The 16999-nt window shown below is 45.0% G+C and overlaps 1 protein-coding gene and 1 non-coding gene across 2 annotated transcripts; one reads left to right on the top strand and one right to left on the bottom strand.

Annotated features, from left to right (window-relative positions):
- Positions 1–4095: 4095 nt before the first annotated feature.
- Positions 4096–4289, bottom strand: LOC129461785 (U2 spliceosomal RNA). Its single transcript, XR_008650691.1, has one exon. It is a non-coding gene; the product is annotated as a U2 spliceosomal RNA (small nuclear RNA).
- Positions 4290–4364: 75 nt separating this feature from the next.
- Positions 4365–6439, top strand: LOC129488752 (HIG1 domain family member 1A, mitochondrial-like). The gene is made up of 2 exons (XM_055291308.2): positions 4365–4410; positions 5891–6439. The coding sequence occupies exons 1-2, from the start codon at positions 4365–4367 to the stop codon at positions 6202–6204; spliced, it is 360 nt and encodes a 119-aa protein (XP_055147283.1). The 3' UTR covers positions 6205–6439.
- Positions 6440–16999: the final 10560 nt, after the last annotated feature.

The following is a 16999-nucleotide window of genomic DNA, read 5'->3' as shown; positions in this document are numbered from 1 at the left end:
GGTGTGAGCCACTGCGCCCAGCCTCTTTCCCTTTTTCTTCTCCTCTATTTTACCTGAATCTGCACCTGTACACACTTTCTCTGCCTCCTCTCCTACTAGAATGGAGCGGCCATCTTTCTCCTCCTTTCTTTTTTCTTTTTATTTTTTAATACAGACAGGGTCTCACTATGTTGCCCAGGCTGGTCTCAAACTCCTAGGATCAAGTGATCCTCCTGCCTCAGCCTCCAGAAGTGCTAGAATTATAGGCATGAGCCACCACGCCCAACCTCTCTCTTCCTTTCAAAGCTTCTGGGTCCTCCTCTTCTGCTCGCCTCCTCTCCCTTCTTGATTTCTCAAAGTCATCATTTCTCTACGTGCTTCCTGGTTTATTTTTTGTCTTTAATATTCTGTAAGCTTCATAAGGGAGGGACTTTTTCTATTTCATTTGCTAATACATTCATAACACTTAGAACAAGACCTGGTTCAAGGTGGGCACTGGATAAATACTTGGGTGAATAATCGAGTGAATGAATGGGAAGAGGGAAACTCCACCCATTCTAGCTGGAAGGAAAAATGAAAAGGCAGGAGGAGCAAGTGTGAGCGGTAGGAGAAAAGGTATGTGCTCTGAATTTCCTGCACTGGGCAAGAGTCTCATGAGAGCAGGTGTCTTTTTGCTCACCCCGGAATCCCAGCACCCAGCCCTGCACCTGGCACATACTGTGTGCTGATTGCCCAACCTGTACCTTAGTGCCCCAGCCCCTTTCTTTGTACTAGTCTTGGGTGATCTATGTTGCACATGGATCTGTCCCCAGCCTGCCCCTCTATCCTACTTCCCTTTCTCAGATGCTCAGGCCAGCCTGGATTGAGTCCTAATGTGGCCTCACTGCCTGGCTGCCTGTGCCCTGGCAGAGGGAAGAGACATCAGCCTCCAGTCCCTGCTCTGCCCTCCGAGGACACCCAGACTCGAGACAACTGCCTAGGGTGGCAGCCTGCCAAGGGGCCTGAGGTGGCTGTTCCCTAGCTTTGCACAGAAACCGCTGGGAATGACTCAGCCCCGAGACACTGCTTCGATAGGAGGAAGAAGTCACCACAGGCCCTCACTGGAGGTGCAGCGCAGTGTCAGGGAAGTAGATAGAGTGCCTCCCGGCCACACGCCAGCAGGGTGACTCTGGCTGACTTTCTTAGCCTCTCCGAACATCTGTTTTCTTTTCTTATTTTTCTTCCTTTCTGTAACCTCAAGAATATCTGTTTTCTCAGTAATAAAATGGCTAGTTGCCATGGGGATGAGAAAATGGACCTGTTACAAAGCGTGGGGGTTGAGAGAAGGGCCATGAGGCCACCCTGTCTGGGCTTAAGACTTTTTTTTTTTTTTTTTTTTTTTTTTGAGAAGGAATCTCGCTCTGTCACCCAGGCTGGAGTGCAGTAGTGCAATCTTGGCTCACTGCAACCTCTGCCTCCTGGGTTCAAGCAATTCTCATGCCTCAGCCTTCCGAGTAGCTGGGGCTACAGGCATCCACCCCCAATGCCCGGCTAATTTTTGTATTTTTAGTAGAGATGGGATTTCACCATGTTGGCCAGGCTGGTCTCGAACTCCTGACCTCAGGTGATCCACCCCCTTGCCCTCTCAAAGTGCCGGGATTACAGGCGTGAGGCACCGCACCCGACCTGGGCTTAAATCTTGACTTTGTCTTTCCCTATTAGTTGGGCAAACCTCAGGCAAGTTACTTAATCTCTCTGAGCCTCAGTTTCTTCATCTATGAAACCGATATGATAATAGTACCTGACTCAGAATTGACATAAAGGTTAAAACTGTAACTGCCCAACATAAGGGGTGTGTGAGTTATTCAAACTATCACAGCGTGTAAGTGGTAGTTATTTTTATTATTGTCAGCCCTGCCCTGAAGGATGTCACAGCCACAGAAGTGATTACAATGCAGGGTCATAAGGGCTGTGTTCACATAGGGACAAATGCTGTAGGCACCATGTGGTGGGGAGAGACTCACTCAGGTTCATGGCTGATGCTGGAAATGTCTAAGGGTGTGCACTAAGAATTTTCCAGACAAAGAAGAAAGGGAAAAGCATGCTACTTTATATAGGTTTGAGCAAAAGTGAAGATAGCTAGGCTGAAGAGGCAAGCAGAGTCTGGGGAATGAGACAAGTTAAGTTTGACCACAATACAAAGTGCATGATGAGGGCCGGGCACAGTGGCTCATGCCTGTAGTCCCAGTACTTTGGGAGGCTGAGGTGGGTGGATCAGCTGAGGTCAAGAGTTCGAGACCAGCCTGGCCAGCATATGAAATCCCATCTCTACTAAAAATACAAAAATTAACTGGGCATGGTGGCAGGTACCTGTAATCCCAGCTACTCAGGAGGCTGAGGCAGGAAAATTGCTTAAAACCGGGAGGTGGAACTTGTAGTGAGTCGAGATCACGCCATTGCATTCTAGCCTGGTCGACAAGGGTGAGACTCCGTCTCAAAAATAAATAAATAAATAAATAACGAAGTGCATGATGAGGATTTGGTGGGGTTAGGAGGCAGGCTGGAGGCAGATCATGCAGAAATCCAAATGCCCCCTTAGAAAGGCCCTTGTCAGATTAGCAAGCTCACACTTATCACTGAGCCTCCTCCCAGCTGGCTGCCTGGACCAGAGAGGCTGGAACGGTAAAAAAAAAAAAAACCAAAAAAAAAAAAAAAACGCATGAGTTCCAGATATTCCTTCTAGTTTTTTTTTTCAGACTGAGTGTCACTCTTATTACCCAGGCTGGAGTGCAGTGGTGTGATCTCGCTCACCACAATCTCTGCCTCCTGGGTTCAAGTGATTCTCCTGCCTCAGCCTCCCAAGTAGCTGGGATTACAGGCATGTGCCACTATGCCTGGCTAATTTTTTATTTTTAGTAAAGATGGGGTTTCTTCATGTTGGTCAGGCTGGTCTTGAACTCCTGACTTCAGGTGATCCGCCCCCTTGGCCTCCCAAAGTGCAGGGATTATAGGTGAGAGGCACCGTGCCCAGCCTCCTTCCACGGTTTCAATCATGTGAGACTTACATTTGGAACCAAGTGGAGTCAAGGGAGACAGGTAGCAGCCCTCGGGCATTCCTTCTGCTCGTGTGGTTCCAGCAGGGATAGTAAGGCTGGGCCCACTGCACTGTGGAGCTTTCCAGATTCTGGGCTTGCAGCTAGTGTCTCACTTGAGCAGCTGAGTATGCACTGCCTGTGACATGCCACTCCAAGTAGATCTGCCAGGGACCCTTCCCAGGAAATTATTTATAACAATTCAGCAGAGATGGCTTCTCATCCTCCTTGAAGCTGCTGGACTCTGAGTCCCTGATTCTGCCACAGCTCATCACTCTAGACCTGTCAGGCTTAACACAATTCACTTATCCAACCATTCAATCATCCATCACCCACTTAGACAATCCAATCTTTTTTTTTTTTTTGAGACCGAGTCTAACTCTGTTGGCCAGGCTGGAGTGCAGTGGTGCTATCTTGGCTCACTGCAACCTCGACTTCCTGGGTTCAAGCGATTCTTCTGCTTCAGCCTCCTGAGTAGCTGGGATTACAGGTGCGCATCACCATACCTGGCTAATTTTTATATTTCTAGTAGAGATGGGGTTTCATCCTGTTGGCCAGGCTGGTCTTGAACTCCTGACCTCACTCAGGTGATCCACCTGCCTCGGCCTCCCAAAGTGCTGGGATTACAGGTGTGAGCCACCACGCTCAGCCCAATCATTTGCTGACTCACTTCTTCAACACTCCCTGAGTTCTTATTCTGTAGCAGGCCCTGGGTCTGGCGCCGAGAACAGAGAGTCAAATTAGATTAGGGCTGTGAAACAAGCCACTTCCAAACCTAGAGGCTTATGACAATAACAATCATTTATTTTCTTACCATTATGCAATTTGGGCAAGGCCTGGTTGAGACAGCTCTTCTTGTGCCTCCAGCTCCATCCTTGGAGCTGGAGGACCCTTCAAAGATGGTGCGCTCCAATGGCTGGCAAGTTGATGTTGGCTAGAGCTATTTATTTATTTATTTATTTATTTAAATTCCCCAAGCCAATTGGATGGTAGGACTAGAGCTTTTCATTCCCTATTTTTTTCATTTTTAAACTTTATCTCCCCTTAGGGGTACACTGTTCCTGGAGGTACTGCAATGCTAGGTAAATGTGTGGAGTGGGTGGGGCAAGCTCCTATTCCATCTCTTAGTTCCAAAAATCTATTTAATATAGATTGTGTCCTCGAATAGAGGACATATCAGATATTAAACTGATAAAACAGATACTACACTTGATCCTACCCAAAAGGCTGAGAATGGAGCTTTGATTCTCCTCTACATGGGCCTCCCCACAGGACTGCTTGGGCTTCCTCACAGCATGGTGGCTGAATTCCACCATGAATTCCACCAAGAAAACAGACGCTGCCAGTTCTGTCTTAAAGGGTAAGCCCAGAATTGCACACAGCATCATTTCCACCATATTCTACTGGTTCAAAGCAAGTCATAGGCCAAGTACAGAATTAAGGGGGTGGAGAAGTAAACCCCACCTTTCCATGAGGGAAGGGATAAGGAATTTATGAGCATTTATAATCCACAAACCTAACTAGGAGTGCAGTTTCATGCTGCTTGGATTGAGGAATTGACTGATTGGTTGGATAACTGACTGGGTTTGATTAACACAAACTAAGGATTATTTCTCATTATATCTGTTTCCGCATGGTGGGCCTTTTCTGGAGTAACTAACACTGCAGAAAAGTGGCCTTGTCCCACTTTCACTCACCCCTCCCAAGAAGTAGAGAAGAGACTTTTCTTGGTGAAGTTGTTAGAAGCAACTATGTATGGGACCCAAAGTGAGGTAGGAGGCAGCTCTCGATTCTGGAGGTGGGGCTGGGACACCAGAACAAATTGAGGACTTGCTAAAACAGGGATGGGGTGGAGGCAGCTTTCCGTAAGACACACCCACCAGTGTGCCATGTCAGTTTACCATTGCCATGGTAATACCTGGAAGTTACTGCCTCTTTTTGTGTTAATGACCAAATGACTCAGAAGTTACCACCCTATTTTTAGAAATTTCTGCATAATCTGCTCCTTAATTTGCATATAATTAAAAGTGGGTATAAATATGACTGCAGAACTGCCTCTGAGCTGCTACTCGGGGTAGCCCTGGTGTACAAGGAACAGCACATCTGCTGATGCTGTGCACTGCCACTTCACTAAAAGTGTCTGTGTAACAGCACTGGCTCACCCTGGAATTGTTTCCTGGACAAAGCCAAGAACCCTCCCAGGCTAAGCCCCTATTTGGGGGCTTGCCTACCCTACATCAAAAGAAGGAGAAACCTTTGGGAGCAGAGTGGGTAAGTCTGTGCAACTCTGGAACGGGTACAGGGACTTCAAATGGCATTTTCTCAACAACTCTATTGGTTACAGAAGTAACATTTTTATCTCTATCATATATGTCTGTTTTTCAGATGGTACTAAACTTGGGCAGGGAAGGACAGGGTGTTATGTTGTATGCCCTGTAAAAACCCTTGCTCTAAATCTGTCACATACTTGGTGCTCAATAAAAACATGTTAAATATTAACTAAAAGAATGTTGACATCAGGTGTGAGAGGTTTTCTTCTTCTTTTTTTTTTTTTTTTTTTTTTTTTTTTGAGATGGAGTCTCACTCTGTCGCCCAGGCTGGAGTGCAATGGTGCGATCTTGGCTCACTGCAACCTCTGCCTCCTGGGTTCAAGCTATTCTCCTGCCTCAGCCTGCCAAGTAGCTGGGACTACAGGCCCGTGCCACCATGCCCAGCTAATTTTTGTATTTTTAGTGGAGACGGGGTTTCACCATATTGGCCAGGGTGGTCTCGATCTCCTGACCTCGTGATCCACCCGTTTCAGCCTCCCAAAGTGCTGGGATTACAGGCGTGAGCCACAGCGCCCAGCTGCGAGATTCTTCAAGCAGTCACTATATCAACAGACACAGATGTTTCCCTTTCTTCATACGATGAAGCTCAGGGATCCAAACCTCTTCGTAAAGCTAAAGAGGCACTATTGGTACCTGTTGGAATAGCAGGTTTTGCAGCACTTGTTACATATGGATTACACAAATTGAAGAGCAGGGGAAATACTCAAATGTCCCTTCATCTGATCCACATGCGTGTGGCAGCCCAAGGCTTTGTTGTAGGAGCAATGACTGTCGGTATGGGCTATTCCATGTATCGAGAATTCTGGGCAAAACCTAAGCCTTAGAAGAAGAGATGCTGTCTTGGTCTTGTTGGAGGAGTTTGCTTTAGTTAGACGTCTCATTATTGAAGTTATGTGTTATTGTGGAAAATAAACTATTTGAGTGGGTTTAGATGGTAACACGGCATTTTGAATATTGGCTTCCTTTCTTGCAGGCTTGATTTGCCTGGTGACTGAATTACTAGTGACTAGTTTACTAACTAGGTCATTCAAGGAAATCAAGTTAGCATAAAAGAAACATGTCACCTAAATGCACTAGATGGTGTTGAAATGTCCACCTTCTTCAATCGTGAAGATGAACTTAGTTCTAAAGGAGATAACAGGCCAACCCTGAAGTACTCCCAGTTTGCTGCAGGATCTCACATGTTTTGGATGTTATATAAGAGTCCTATTTGCCCCAGTTAATTTAACTTTTTTCTGCCTGTCTTGTGGACTGGCTGGCTCTTTCAGAACTCCGTCCAAAAAGTGTATGGAATATAACTTGTAAAGCTTCCCACAACTGACAGTATCTATGTGTGTGTGTTTAAACCAAATCTAGAAAGCTTACATTATAGCTGCATAGTAGTGGTATTTATTAAAGAATCACAGTTGTAAACATGAGAATAACTTATGGATTCGAGTTCAGTTATTTTGTAATTGCAGAATTATATTTTTGCTGCTGTTATAGCTGAATGATTTTTATTTTCTTTCTTTTTTTTTTTTTTTTTTTTTGAGGCAGAGTCTCGCTGTGTCACCCAGGTTGGAGTGCAGTGGCGCGATCTCGGCTCACTGCAAGCTCCGCCTCCCGGGTTCACGCCATTCTCCTGCCTCAGCCTCTCCGAGTAGCTGGGACTACAGGCGCCCGCCACCACGCGCGGCTAATTTTTTTGTATTTTTAGTAGAGACGAGGTTTCACCGTGGTCTCGATCTCCTGACCTCGTGATCCACCCGCCTCGGCCTCCCAAAGTGCTGGGATTACAAGCGTGAGCCACCGCGCCCGGCCTAGCTGAATGATTTTTAAATGTCATCTTGAGATAGAAATATGTATTTAAGCACTCATGCAAAGGTAAATGAACACTTTTTATTTATTTATTTATTTTTGAGACGGAGTCACGCTCTGTCACCAGGCTGGAGTGCAGTGGTGTGATCTCGGCTTACTGCAACCTCCACCACATGGGTTCAAGCGATTCTCCTGTCTCAGCCTCCTGAGTAGCTGGGACTACAGGTGCACACCACCATGCCTGGCTAATTTTCATATTTTTAGTAAAGACGGGGTTTCGCCATGTTGGCCAGGATGGTCTCGATTTTGACCTCGTGATCCGCCAGCCTCAGCCTCTCAAAGTGCTGGGATTACAGGCATGAGCCACCGTGCCCAGCCCAATGAACACTTTTTAAATGTGTGCATTGCTTATTTTTTCCATAAGAATTACAAACATTAAACTAATCAAATTACCTATAATGGAATTGATTAATGACTTATGAGCAAGCTGGTTTGGCCAGACAGTATACCCAAACTTTCATAAACTATAGAATGTTATTACATTTGTGAAATTCTCTTGTCTAACCTGAATTTACATTTCATGGTGATAACATGGTATAAGTACTGTTGTTAAAGTAAGTGACCATCTCAAAAAAAAAAGCATGTCAACATCAATTCTGACAGGACAGGAATTTGGACAATGTAGCTTTTACTTATTCATTCTTCCACTAATGCATTCATTCAGCAGATAGTCAAATACCCTGCAATTAGCTTGTGGATCTCTCTACCATGAGACTGAAAGCTCCATAAGGTCAGGGAATGTATTTTGTTCTCCATAATGTCCTCAGAACCTGGCCCGGGGCCTGAACACAGTAGGCCCTCAGTAAATGTTTGTTAATTGAAGGAATGAGATCAGAGGCAAGGGAAGTCCAAAGGCAGTCTAGACAGACCAACAGACAGACAAACTGACCTCATGTGTGGTCAGTCCCACATCCAATGCACACTTCTTGGTGGGGGGTCATTCAGGGAAAGTTGGAGGGTCTGGCCTCCCAGGCTGGAAGTACCTGGAGTGTTCCACCATGGAAGAGAGAGAATAGTTCCTCATTTTCTCTTTCATGGAGGGAGAATGTGAGAATCCAGATGTTGTTGTCAAAAATGTTGAAAAACTTTAAGTCGAACGCAGCAGCTCATGACTGTAATCTCAACACTTTGGAAGGCCAGGGCAGGTGGATTGCGTGAGCCAAGGAGTTTGAGACCAGCCAGGGTAACATGGCAAAACCCCGTATCTACAAAAAGTACAAAAATTAGCCAGGCACGGTGGCGCGTGCCTGTAGTCCCAGCTACTCTGCAGGGCTGAGGTGGGAAGATCACTTGAACCCAGGAGTTTGAGGCTGCAGTGAGCCCTGATCATGCCACTGCACTCCAGCAGCCTGGGTGATAGAGCAAGACACTGTCTCAAAAAAAAGCCTGGTGTGGTGGCTCACACCTGTAATCCCAGCACTTTGGGAGGCCGAGGCAGGTGGATCATAAGGTCAAGAGATGGAGACCATACTGGCCAACATGGTGAAACCCTGTCTCTACTAAAAATACAAAAAATTAGCTGGGTGTGGTGGCGGGCGCCTGTAGTCGCAGCTACCTGGGAGGCTGAGGCAGGAGAATCGCTTGAACCCAGGAGGAGGAGGTTACAGTGAGCTGAGATCATGCCACTACACTCCAGCCTGGGCAACAGAGGAAGACTCCATCTCAAAAATAAAATAAAATAAAAAAATACTTATCAATTCATGTTTTCTGTTGTGTCTTAGGTCAGTTTTAGTGCATCTTTTATTTTCTAGGAAATTGTCTATTTCTCCTAAATTTTCAAATGTATTGCCATAAAATTGCACCTACTGCATTCTCATTATTTTTAAATTTCTGCTGTGTCTGTGTCTGTTTATTGCTGTTTTCATTCATTATATTATTTGCTTGTGCAAACCTTATTTCTTATTTTCTTGACCAGTCTCTCTGGAGATTTGTCTATCTTATTAGCTTATTCAAAGAGCCAGCTTTCAACTTTGTTGTATTCTATTTTAACTTTATCTATTTTCTTTTTTTTTTTTTTTTTTTTTTTTAGACAGAGTCTCGCACTGTTGCTTGAGCTGGAGTACAATGGCGAGATCTCAGGTCACTGCAACCTCTGCCTCCTGGATTCAAGCGATTCTCCTGCCTCAGCCTCCCAAGTAGCTGGGATTACAGGTGCCCGCCACCACGCCCAGGTAATTTTTTGTATTTTTAGTAGAGATGGGGTTTCACCATGTTGGCCAGGCTGTTCTCAAACTCCTGACCTCATGATTCGCCTGCCTCAGGCTCCTAAAGTGCTGGGATTACAGGCGTGAGCCACTGCGCCTGTCGTCTATTCTTAATTTCTATTTTGTCTTTGTTATTTCCTTACCTTTTTTATTGATGTAATTAACATACCACAATTCATTATTTTAAAGTCTACAATTCAGCCAGGTGTGGTGGCTCATATCTGAATCCCAGCATTTTGGGAGGTTGAGGTGGAAGGATCACTTGAGGTCAGGAGTTCAAGACCAGCCTGGGCAACAGAGTGAGACTCTGTCTCTACTAAAAATAAAAAAAAATTAGCCAGGCATGGTGGCATGTGCCTGTAGTGTCAGCCACTTGGGAGGCTGAGGTGGCAGGATCACTTGAGACCAGGAGTTCCAGGCTGCAGTGAGCCATGACCGCGCCACTGCACTCCAACTTTCGCAACAGAGCGAGACCATGTCTCAAAATAAATAAAGTATACAATTCAGTCGTTTTTAGTATACTCACAAAATTGTGCAAGCATAGCCACTATCTCCTCAAGAACATTTTTATCACTCCTCAAATAATAAACCCCATACCAATTAGCAGTCAGGCCCCATTCCCCATGCCACCAGCCCTTGACAACCACTAACTACTTCTGTCTGTGTGGACTTGTCTATTCTGGACATGTAACATAAGTGCAGTGATATGAATGCTTTTTTCACTGAGCACAGGGTTTTCAAGGTTCATCAATGTTGTAGCATGAAGCAGTACTTCATTGCTGTTTATGGCTAAATAATACTCCATTGTGTGGATACATTACATTTTGTTTAGCCATTCATGGACATTTGGGTTGTTTGTACTTTTTGGCTATTATGAATAATGCTGCTACGAATGTTCTTGTACAAGTGTTTGTATGACCAGATGTTTTCAGTTCTCTTGAACATATACCTAGAGGTAGAATTTCTGGGTCATATGGTAATTTTATGTTTAATTTACTGAAGAACTGCCAAACTGTTTTCCAAAGCATTTACACTATTTTACATTCCCACCAGAAATATATAAGGGTGCCAATTTCTCCACATCTTGCCAACACTTGTTATTGTTGGTCTTTTTTTTATCACAATGATTTTAGTGGGTATGAAATCATCTCTCTATGGTTTTGATTTACATCTCCCTAATGAACAGTGAGTTTAACATATTTTTTGTGCTTATTAACCATTTTCTTTTCTTTTTCTTTCTTTTAGAGATAGGGTATCTCTCTATCACTCTGGCTGGAGTGCAGTGGCATTATCTTAGGATCATAGCTCACTGCAGCCTCGAACTCCTGGGCTTGAGCAATCCTCCCACCACAGCCTCTTGAGTAGCTGAGACTACAGCCACCTGCCACCACACCTGGATAATTTATTTTTTGTAGGAGGGGGGTCTCACTATGTTGCCAAGGCTGAGAGGATTGCTTGAGCTCAGGAGTTGGAGACCAGCCTGGGCAACCATGGCAAGACTCTGTCTCTCTACAAAAAATACAATAAACAAACAAACAAATAAAAATTTAAAAGACAGACCTAACCATTCTCTCCCTAATGGATATGTGGTTCTATTGTCTTGTTTTACTATTTCAAACAATGCCGTGGCAATCATCCTTGGACTTAAAATCTTTGGGGTCACGTACAAGCTCTTCAACAAGATAGATTCCTGAAAGGGGAAAATCTAGGTCAAAATGTAAGTTTGCTTTCAACAACTTTTATGTCAACTTAACTGAGGTATAATTGTATGTTAATACAATAAGATTTGCCAGTTTTAACATACAATAAGATTAGCCACTTACACAATTTGGTGTGCTTTAACAAACGTGTATAAGTCAGGTAATTACCACCACTATCATGATAGATAGAATGTTTCCACTATCCAAAAAGTTTGCTTGTGCCATAGAGCAATCTGTCCTCTCCCCCAGCCTCTGTCCCTGGCAACTACTTGAGATGCTCTCTGTCACTAGTTGTATGAACATATATTTGCATTTATCTTGGGTAACTTAAGAATGGAATTGCTGGGTCATATGGTAAATGTATATTTAACTTTGTAAGAAATTACCAAACCTTTTTTCAACATGGCTATACCGTTTTGTATTCCCACCAGCAATCTAAGAGAGTTCTAGGTGTTCCACATCATTACCACCACTTTGTATGACATCTTTTAAATTTAACTATTCTAGTAGTAATAGTATGGCATTGCTTTCAATGAATTTATCTAATAATTGATGGTGTTGAGCACATTTTTATGGGATTATTCTCATCTGAATATCTTTGATTAAATGTCTGCTCAAAATGTTGGCCCATTTTGTATTAGCTTTTCATTTTTTTATTATTAAGTTATAAGACTACTTTATGTATTCGCAATATGAGTCCTTTGTCAGATATACGCTTGGCAAATATTTTCTCCCAATTTTTCTCCTTTTAACTGTCATTTGAACAGCTAAAGTGTTTAGTTAGGATTAAATCCAATTTATCAATTTGTTTCTTTGATAGTTTATGCTATTTGTATCCTATTTAAGACATTTTTGCCTAACCCAACATTACTAAGATTTTTTTATCTTCTTCTAGAGATATTATAGTTTTAGGTTTTACATTTAGACCTACGGTTCATTTCAAGTTAAGTGATGTATATGATGCAAGGTAGGGAATGAGGTTTTTTGTTTTCTTATGGATATCCAATTATTTCAGCACTTCTGTTGAAAAATCATCTTTTAGCCAGGCACGGTGGCTCATGCCTGTAATCCCAGCACTTTGGGAGACTGAGGCAGGCGAATCACCTGTGGTCAGGAGTTCCAGACCAGCCTGACAAACATGGTGAAACTCCGTTTCTACTAAAAATACAAAAATTAGCTGGGTGTGGTGACACGCGCCTGTAATCCCAGCTACTTGGGAGGCTGAGGCAGGAGAAATGCTTGAACCCCAGGAGGTGGAGGTTTCAGTGAGCCAAAATCACAAAAATCACACCAACTGCACTCCAGCCTGGGTGACAGAGCAAGACTCTGTCTCAAAAAAAAAAAAGAAAGAAAGAAAAATCATCTTTCACCATCGAATTGCCTTGTTACCTATATTGAAAATCAATATATTGCGGGGCACGGTAGCTCACGCCTGTAATCCCAGCACTTTGGGAGGCCGAGGCAGGCGGATCACGAGGTCAGGAGATCGAGACCATCCTGGCTAATACGGTGAAACTCCGTCTCTACTAAAAATACAAAAAATTTGCCAGGCGTGGTAGTGGGCGCCTATAGTCCCAGCTACTCAGGAGGCTCAGGCAGGAGAATGGCGAGAACCCGGGAGGCGGAGCTTGCAGTGAACGGAGATGGCGCCACCGCACTCCAGCCGGGGCGACAGAGCGAGATTCCGTCTCAAAAAAAAAAAGAAAATCAATATAAATGTTATTCTATTTCTGGACTGCATTCTGTTTCACTAACCTACATGTCTGTCTTTACACCAAAAACCACACTGTCTTATCACTGTAGCTTTATAGTAGTCTTTTTTTTTTTTTTTTTTTGAGACAGAGTCTCATTTTGTCACCCAGGCTGGAGTGCAATGGTGGGATCTTGGTTCACTGCAATCTCTGCCCCCGGGTTCAAGTGATTCTCCTGCCTCACCCTCCCGAGTAGCTGGGATTAGAGGTTCGTGGCTGGCATTACAGGCACGCACCAACACGCCCAGCTTATTTTTGTATTTTTAGTAGAGACAGGGTTTTACCATGTTGGCCAGGCTGGTCTCAAACTCTTGACCTCAGGTGATCCGCCCACATCAGCCTCCCAAAGTGCTGGGATTACAGGCATGAGCCACCACGCCCAGCCTATAGTAAGTCTTAAAATCAGGTAGTATAAGTTCTCCAACTTTGTTTACACTTTGCAAGGTTGTCTTGGAAATTATAGGTCTTTTGAATTTTCATATATTTTAGAATCAGCATCAATTTTTTAAAAATGCCTACTGAGATTTTGATTGGAATGGCATTAACCCTATAAATCAATTTGGGAGAAATTGACATCATAGGAGTATGGAGTACTCTGATCCATGGATATAGTATATCTCTCCATTTATTGGATCTTTACTTTCAGCAATGTTTTATACTCTTCAGTGTACAGGTCTTGCACATCTTTGATTATATTTTATTATTAAACATTTGCTTTTTTTTTTTTGAGACGGAGTTTCATTCTTTCACCCAGGCTGGAGTGCAGTGGCGCAATCTCAGCTCGCTGCAACCTCTGTCTTCCGGTTTCAAGTGATTCTCCTGCCTCAGCCTCCTGAGTAGCTGGGATTACAGGCGCATGCCACCACGCCTGGCTAGTTTTTTGTTTTGTTTCGTTTTGTTTTTTGAGATGGAGTCTCGCTCTGTCACCGAGGCTGGAGTGTAGTGGCGCGGTCTCGGCTCACTGCCAGCTCTGCCTCCTGGATTCACACCATTCTCCTGCCTCAGCCTCCCAAGTAGCTGGGACTACAGGCACCTGCCACCATGCCCGGCTAATTTTTTTTTTGTATTTTTAGTAGAGACGGGGTTTCACCGTGTTAGCCAGGATGGTCTCAATCTCTTGACCTCATGATCTGCCCGCCTCGGCCTCCCAAAGTGCTGGGATTACAGGCATGAGCCACTGCACCCGGCCACGCCTGGCTAGTTTTTGTATTTTTAGTAGAGACGGGGTTTCACCGTGTTGGCCAGGCTGGTCTCGAACTCCTGACCTCAAGTGATCTGCCTGCCTCAGCCTCCCAAAGTGCTGGGATTACAGGCGTGAGCCACCGTGCCTGGCCAAACATTTGATTTTTTGAAGCTATGTAAGTAGTATTTTGAAATTTTCAATTTCTGATTGCTTATCGTTAGTACTTAGAAGTACAACTGCTTTTTTTCGAGGCATGGTGGCTCATGCCTGTAATCCCAATACTTTGGGAGGCCAAGTCAGGAGGATTGCTTGAGCCCAGGAGTTCAAAAGCAGCCTGGACCTGATAGCAAGACCTTGTCACTACAAAAAAAATTTTTTTTAATTAGCCAGCCATGATGGCATGCACTCCACCCAGCCTGAGGAAGTAGGCAATGCTTTTTGTGATATTTGAGGAGAAAGACGTTCCTGGAAGAAGGAAAGACATATGCAAAAGGTGATGGGCCCGCCTGGGGCACGGTAGGGATGGTACACCTGAGGCCCCACAAACTGGGCATTATGCCTGAAGGGCAGAGTGTGGGAGGGAAGGCAAGATGTGAGCTCAGGTGTCAGGAGATCTCTCTGGCCGTTGTATGGATAACAGATGAGGAGGAAAGCACAGGAAAGGGGACTGTTGCATTTTCCCAGGCATGAGATGATGATGGTCTGGACTAGGACAGTGGCAGTGAAAATGGCAAGGAAAGAATGAATTCTAGAGACACTCAGGAGGTAGAACCAACAGGATGTCCTCTCTTGCCTAATGCACCACCAGAGCCTCCCAACTGGTTTCCCTGCTCCCACACTTGCCTTCCTCCCCACTACAGATTATTCCAACACAGGAGCTGGAGTGACTTTATTTTTTTTATTTTTAGGTTTTTTTGAGACTGAGTCTTGCTCTGTTGCCCAGGCTGGAGTGCAGTGGCATAATCTCCGCTTGATGCAAGCTGCGCCTCCTGGGTTCACGCCATTCTCCTGCCTCAGCCTCCTGAGTAGCTGGGACTACAGGCGCCTGCCACCACGCTCAGCCAATTTTTGTATTTTTTATTAGAGACAGGGTTTCACCGTGTTAGCCACGATGGTCTCGATCTCGTCACCTCGTGATCCGACCACTTCGGCATCCCAAAGTGCTGGGATTACAGGGTGGGCCACCATGCCTGGCCTGGAGTGACTTTATTACACCTAAGTCAGGGCATGTCACACCTCTGCTCAGCACCCTCCAATGACTTCTCACATCACTCAGAGGAAAAGCCAAGGTCCCTGTGATGGCCAATGCCATCTTGCCCTGGCCTCTCTCCTCCTACACACCCTTCACTAGTTCCACTATAGCCACACTCATATCCTTCAACAAAGCAGCACCGCTCCACCTTTATTGAGCTGTAACTCTTTACCCAGACATCCACTTGGCTCATAACCTCACTTCCTTTAAGTCTTTGCTCAAATCTCACCTTCTCAAGGAAGCTTACCCGATTATCCTTGCTGATACTGCAACCAGCTTCAAGTACCCCACCACATCCTGATCCCCTTTATTCTGTTCTACTTTTTTCCTATAGCACTGATCATCTTCCAGCATATTAGATTTTTCACTTATGTCTATGGTTTGCTGTCACATCTACTAGGATAAGCTCCACAAAGGCAGAGATCTTTATTTTGTTCACTGACATCCTAAGTCCCTAGAACAGGAGACACTTGATCCATATTTGTAGACTAACTGAATAAATGACTTAATTACCAGTTTGGATGTGGGGGCAGATAGTGAGCATGATGCCCGTTTCCGGAGCTGGGGTGCAGACAGTGTCTAGGGACACTGAACTGTTTTAAAAGCAGGATAGATCCCGGCTGGAGACATGGAAATCATCAGCACCTGGGTCAGGGGGTGGAATGGAGCAGAGGAAATCATGCAGGAAAAGTAAAGACAAGGCCATCAGGTAAGGAGAAGAGGACACATGCATAGCCAGAGAGAAAAGAGGAGCAGAGGCATGTGGATCACAGAAGCTTAGGGAAGAGACTTTCAAGAAGGGGAGAGAGGTTGAGTCAAGCAAGGGCTGAAAGCCAACCATTGGATGCAGTTACTAGAAAGTTACAGATAGGCGAGGTGTTGTGGCTCACGCCTGTAATCCCAACACTTTGTGGGGCTGAGGTGGGAGGATCGCTTGAGCCCGGGAGGTCGAGGCTGCAATGAGCCCTGATGGCGCCAGTGCACTCCAGCCTGGGCGACAGAGCGAGACCCTGTCGCAAAAATTAATAAGCAAATAAATAAAAAGAAAAAGGGGAAAAAAGTTATACGTGGCCTTACGGGGAAGCCAACTCTGACTGGTTATAAGCTGAAACTGTCAGGTCAACAGGTGGCAGGGAAGATGGCTGAGACCAACAGCACAGAGATTTAGAGGCAGACAGACCTGGCGCCAATCCTAGGACAGGTTTTGATAAGCCTTTGAATGTCAATTGCCCCACGTTTCGGGGGAGGGGGTAGCACCCCCTAGCTCATAAACTTTAGTGATTGATGATTAAATGAGATGACGGAGGAAAACGTAAGGCACAAAGTTGATGCATTAGCTCCATTTTGTTAATCAGCAGCCTTAGTTGGCTGCGACCCAGACATGAACTAAAATACAGTGCAGCCCAGGACCAGTGGGAGTCTTGCTTATGGCTCAGAGCTGAACAACACATGGACAGCAAAACCAGACACTGAGATGCGGGCAGGCCTGCGACGCTGAAGTCAATTCCTTTGAACAAACACAACACTTCCGTCCCAAGATTAGCAGGAATTAATCTCCCAGTCTCGGGTACACCTGGTTGTCCCTCCCTGTCCTGGCGCGGCAAACGTCCCCGGAGCCCAGCCAGGGATCACCCGCCCAAGGACTGAGCTTTCCCTACTCTCAGCCAACTGG

This window comes from Symphalangus syndactylus, chromosome 1 (assembly GCF_028878055.3).
Source record: "Symphalangus syndactylus isolate Jambi chromosome 1, NHGRI_mSymSyn1-v2.1_pri, whole genome shotgun sequence".
In the NCBI taxonomy this organism is placed as follows: domain Eukaryota; kingdom Metazoa; phylum Chordata; class Mammalia; order Primates; family Hylobatidae; genus Symphalangus; species Symphalangus syndactylus.
This window is presented reverse-complemented; position numbering and strand designations above follow the sequence as displayed.

Coding starts and splice junctions, on each gene's coding strand:
- LOC129488752 (XM_055291308.2), top strand. CDS start 4,365: ATGAATTCCACCAAGAAAACAGACGCTGCCAGTTCTGTCTTAAAGG. Junction 4,411..5,890: donor TGCCAGTTCTGTCTTAAAGG/GTAAGCCCAGAA, acceptor CGTGAGCCACAG/CGCCCAGCTGCGAGATTCTT.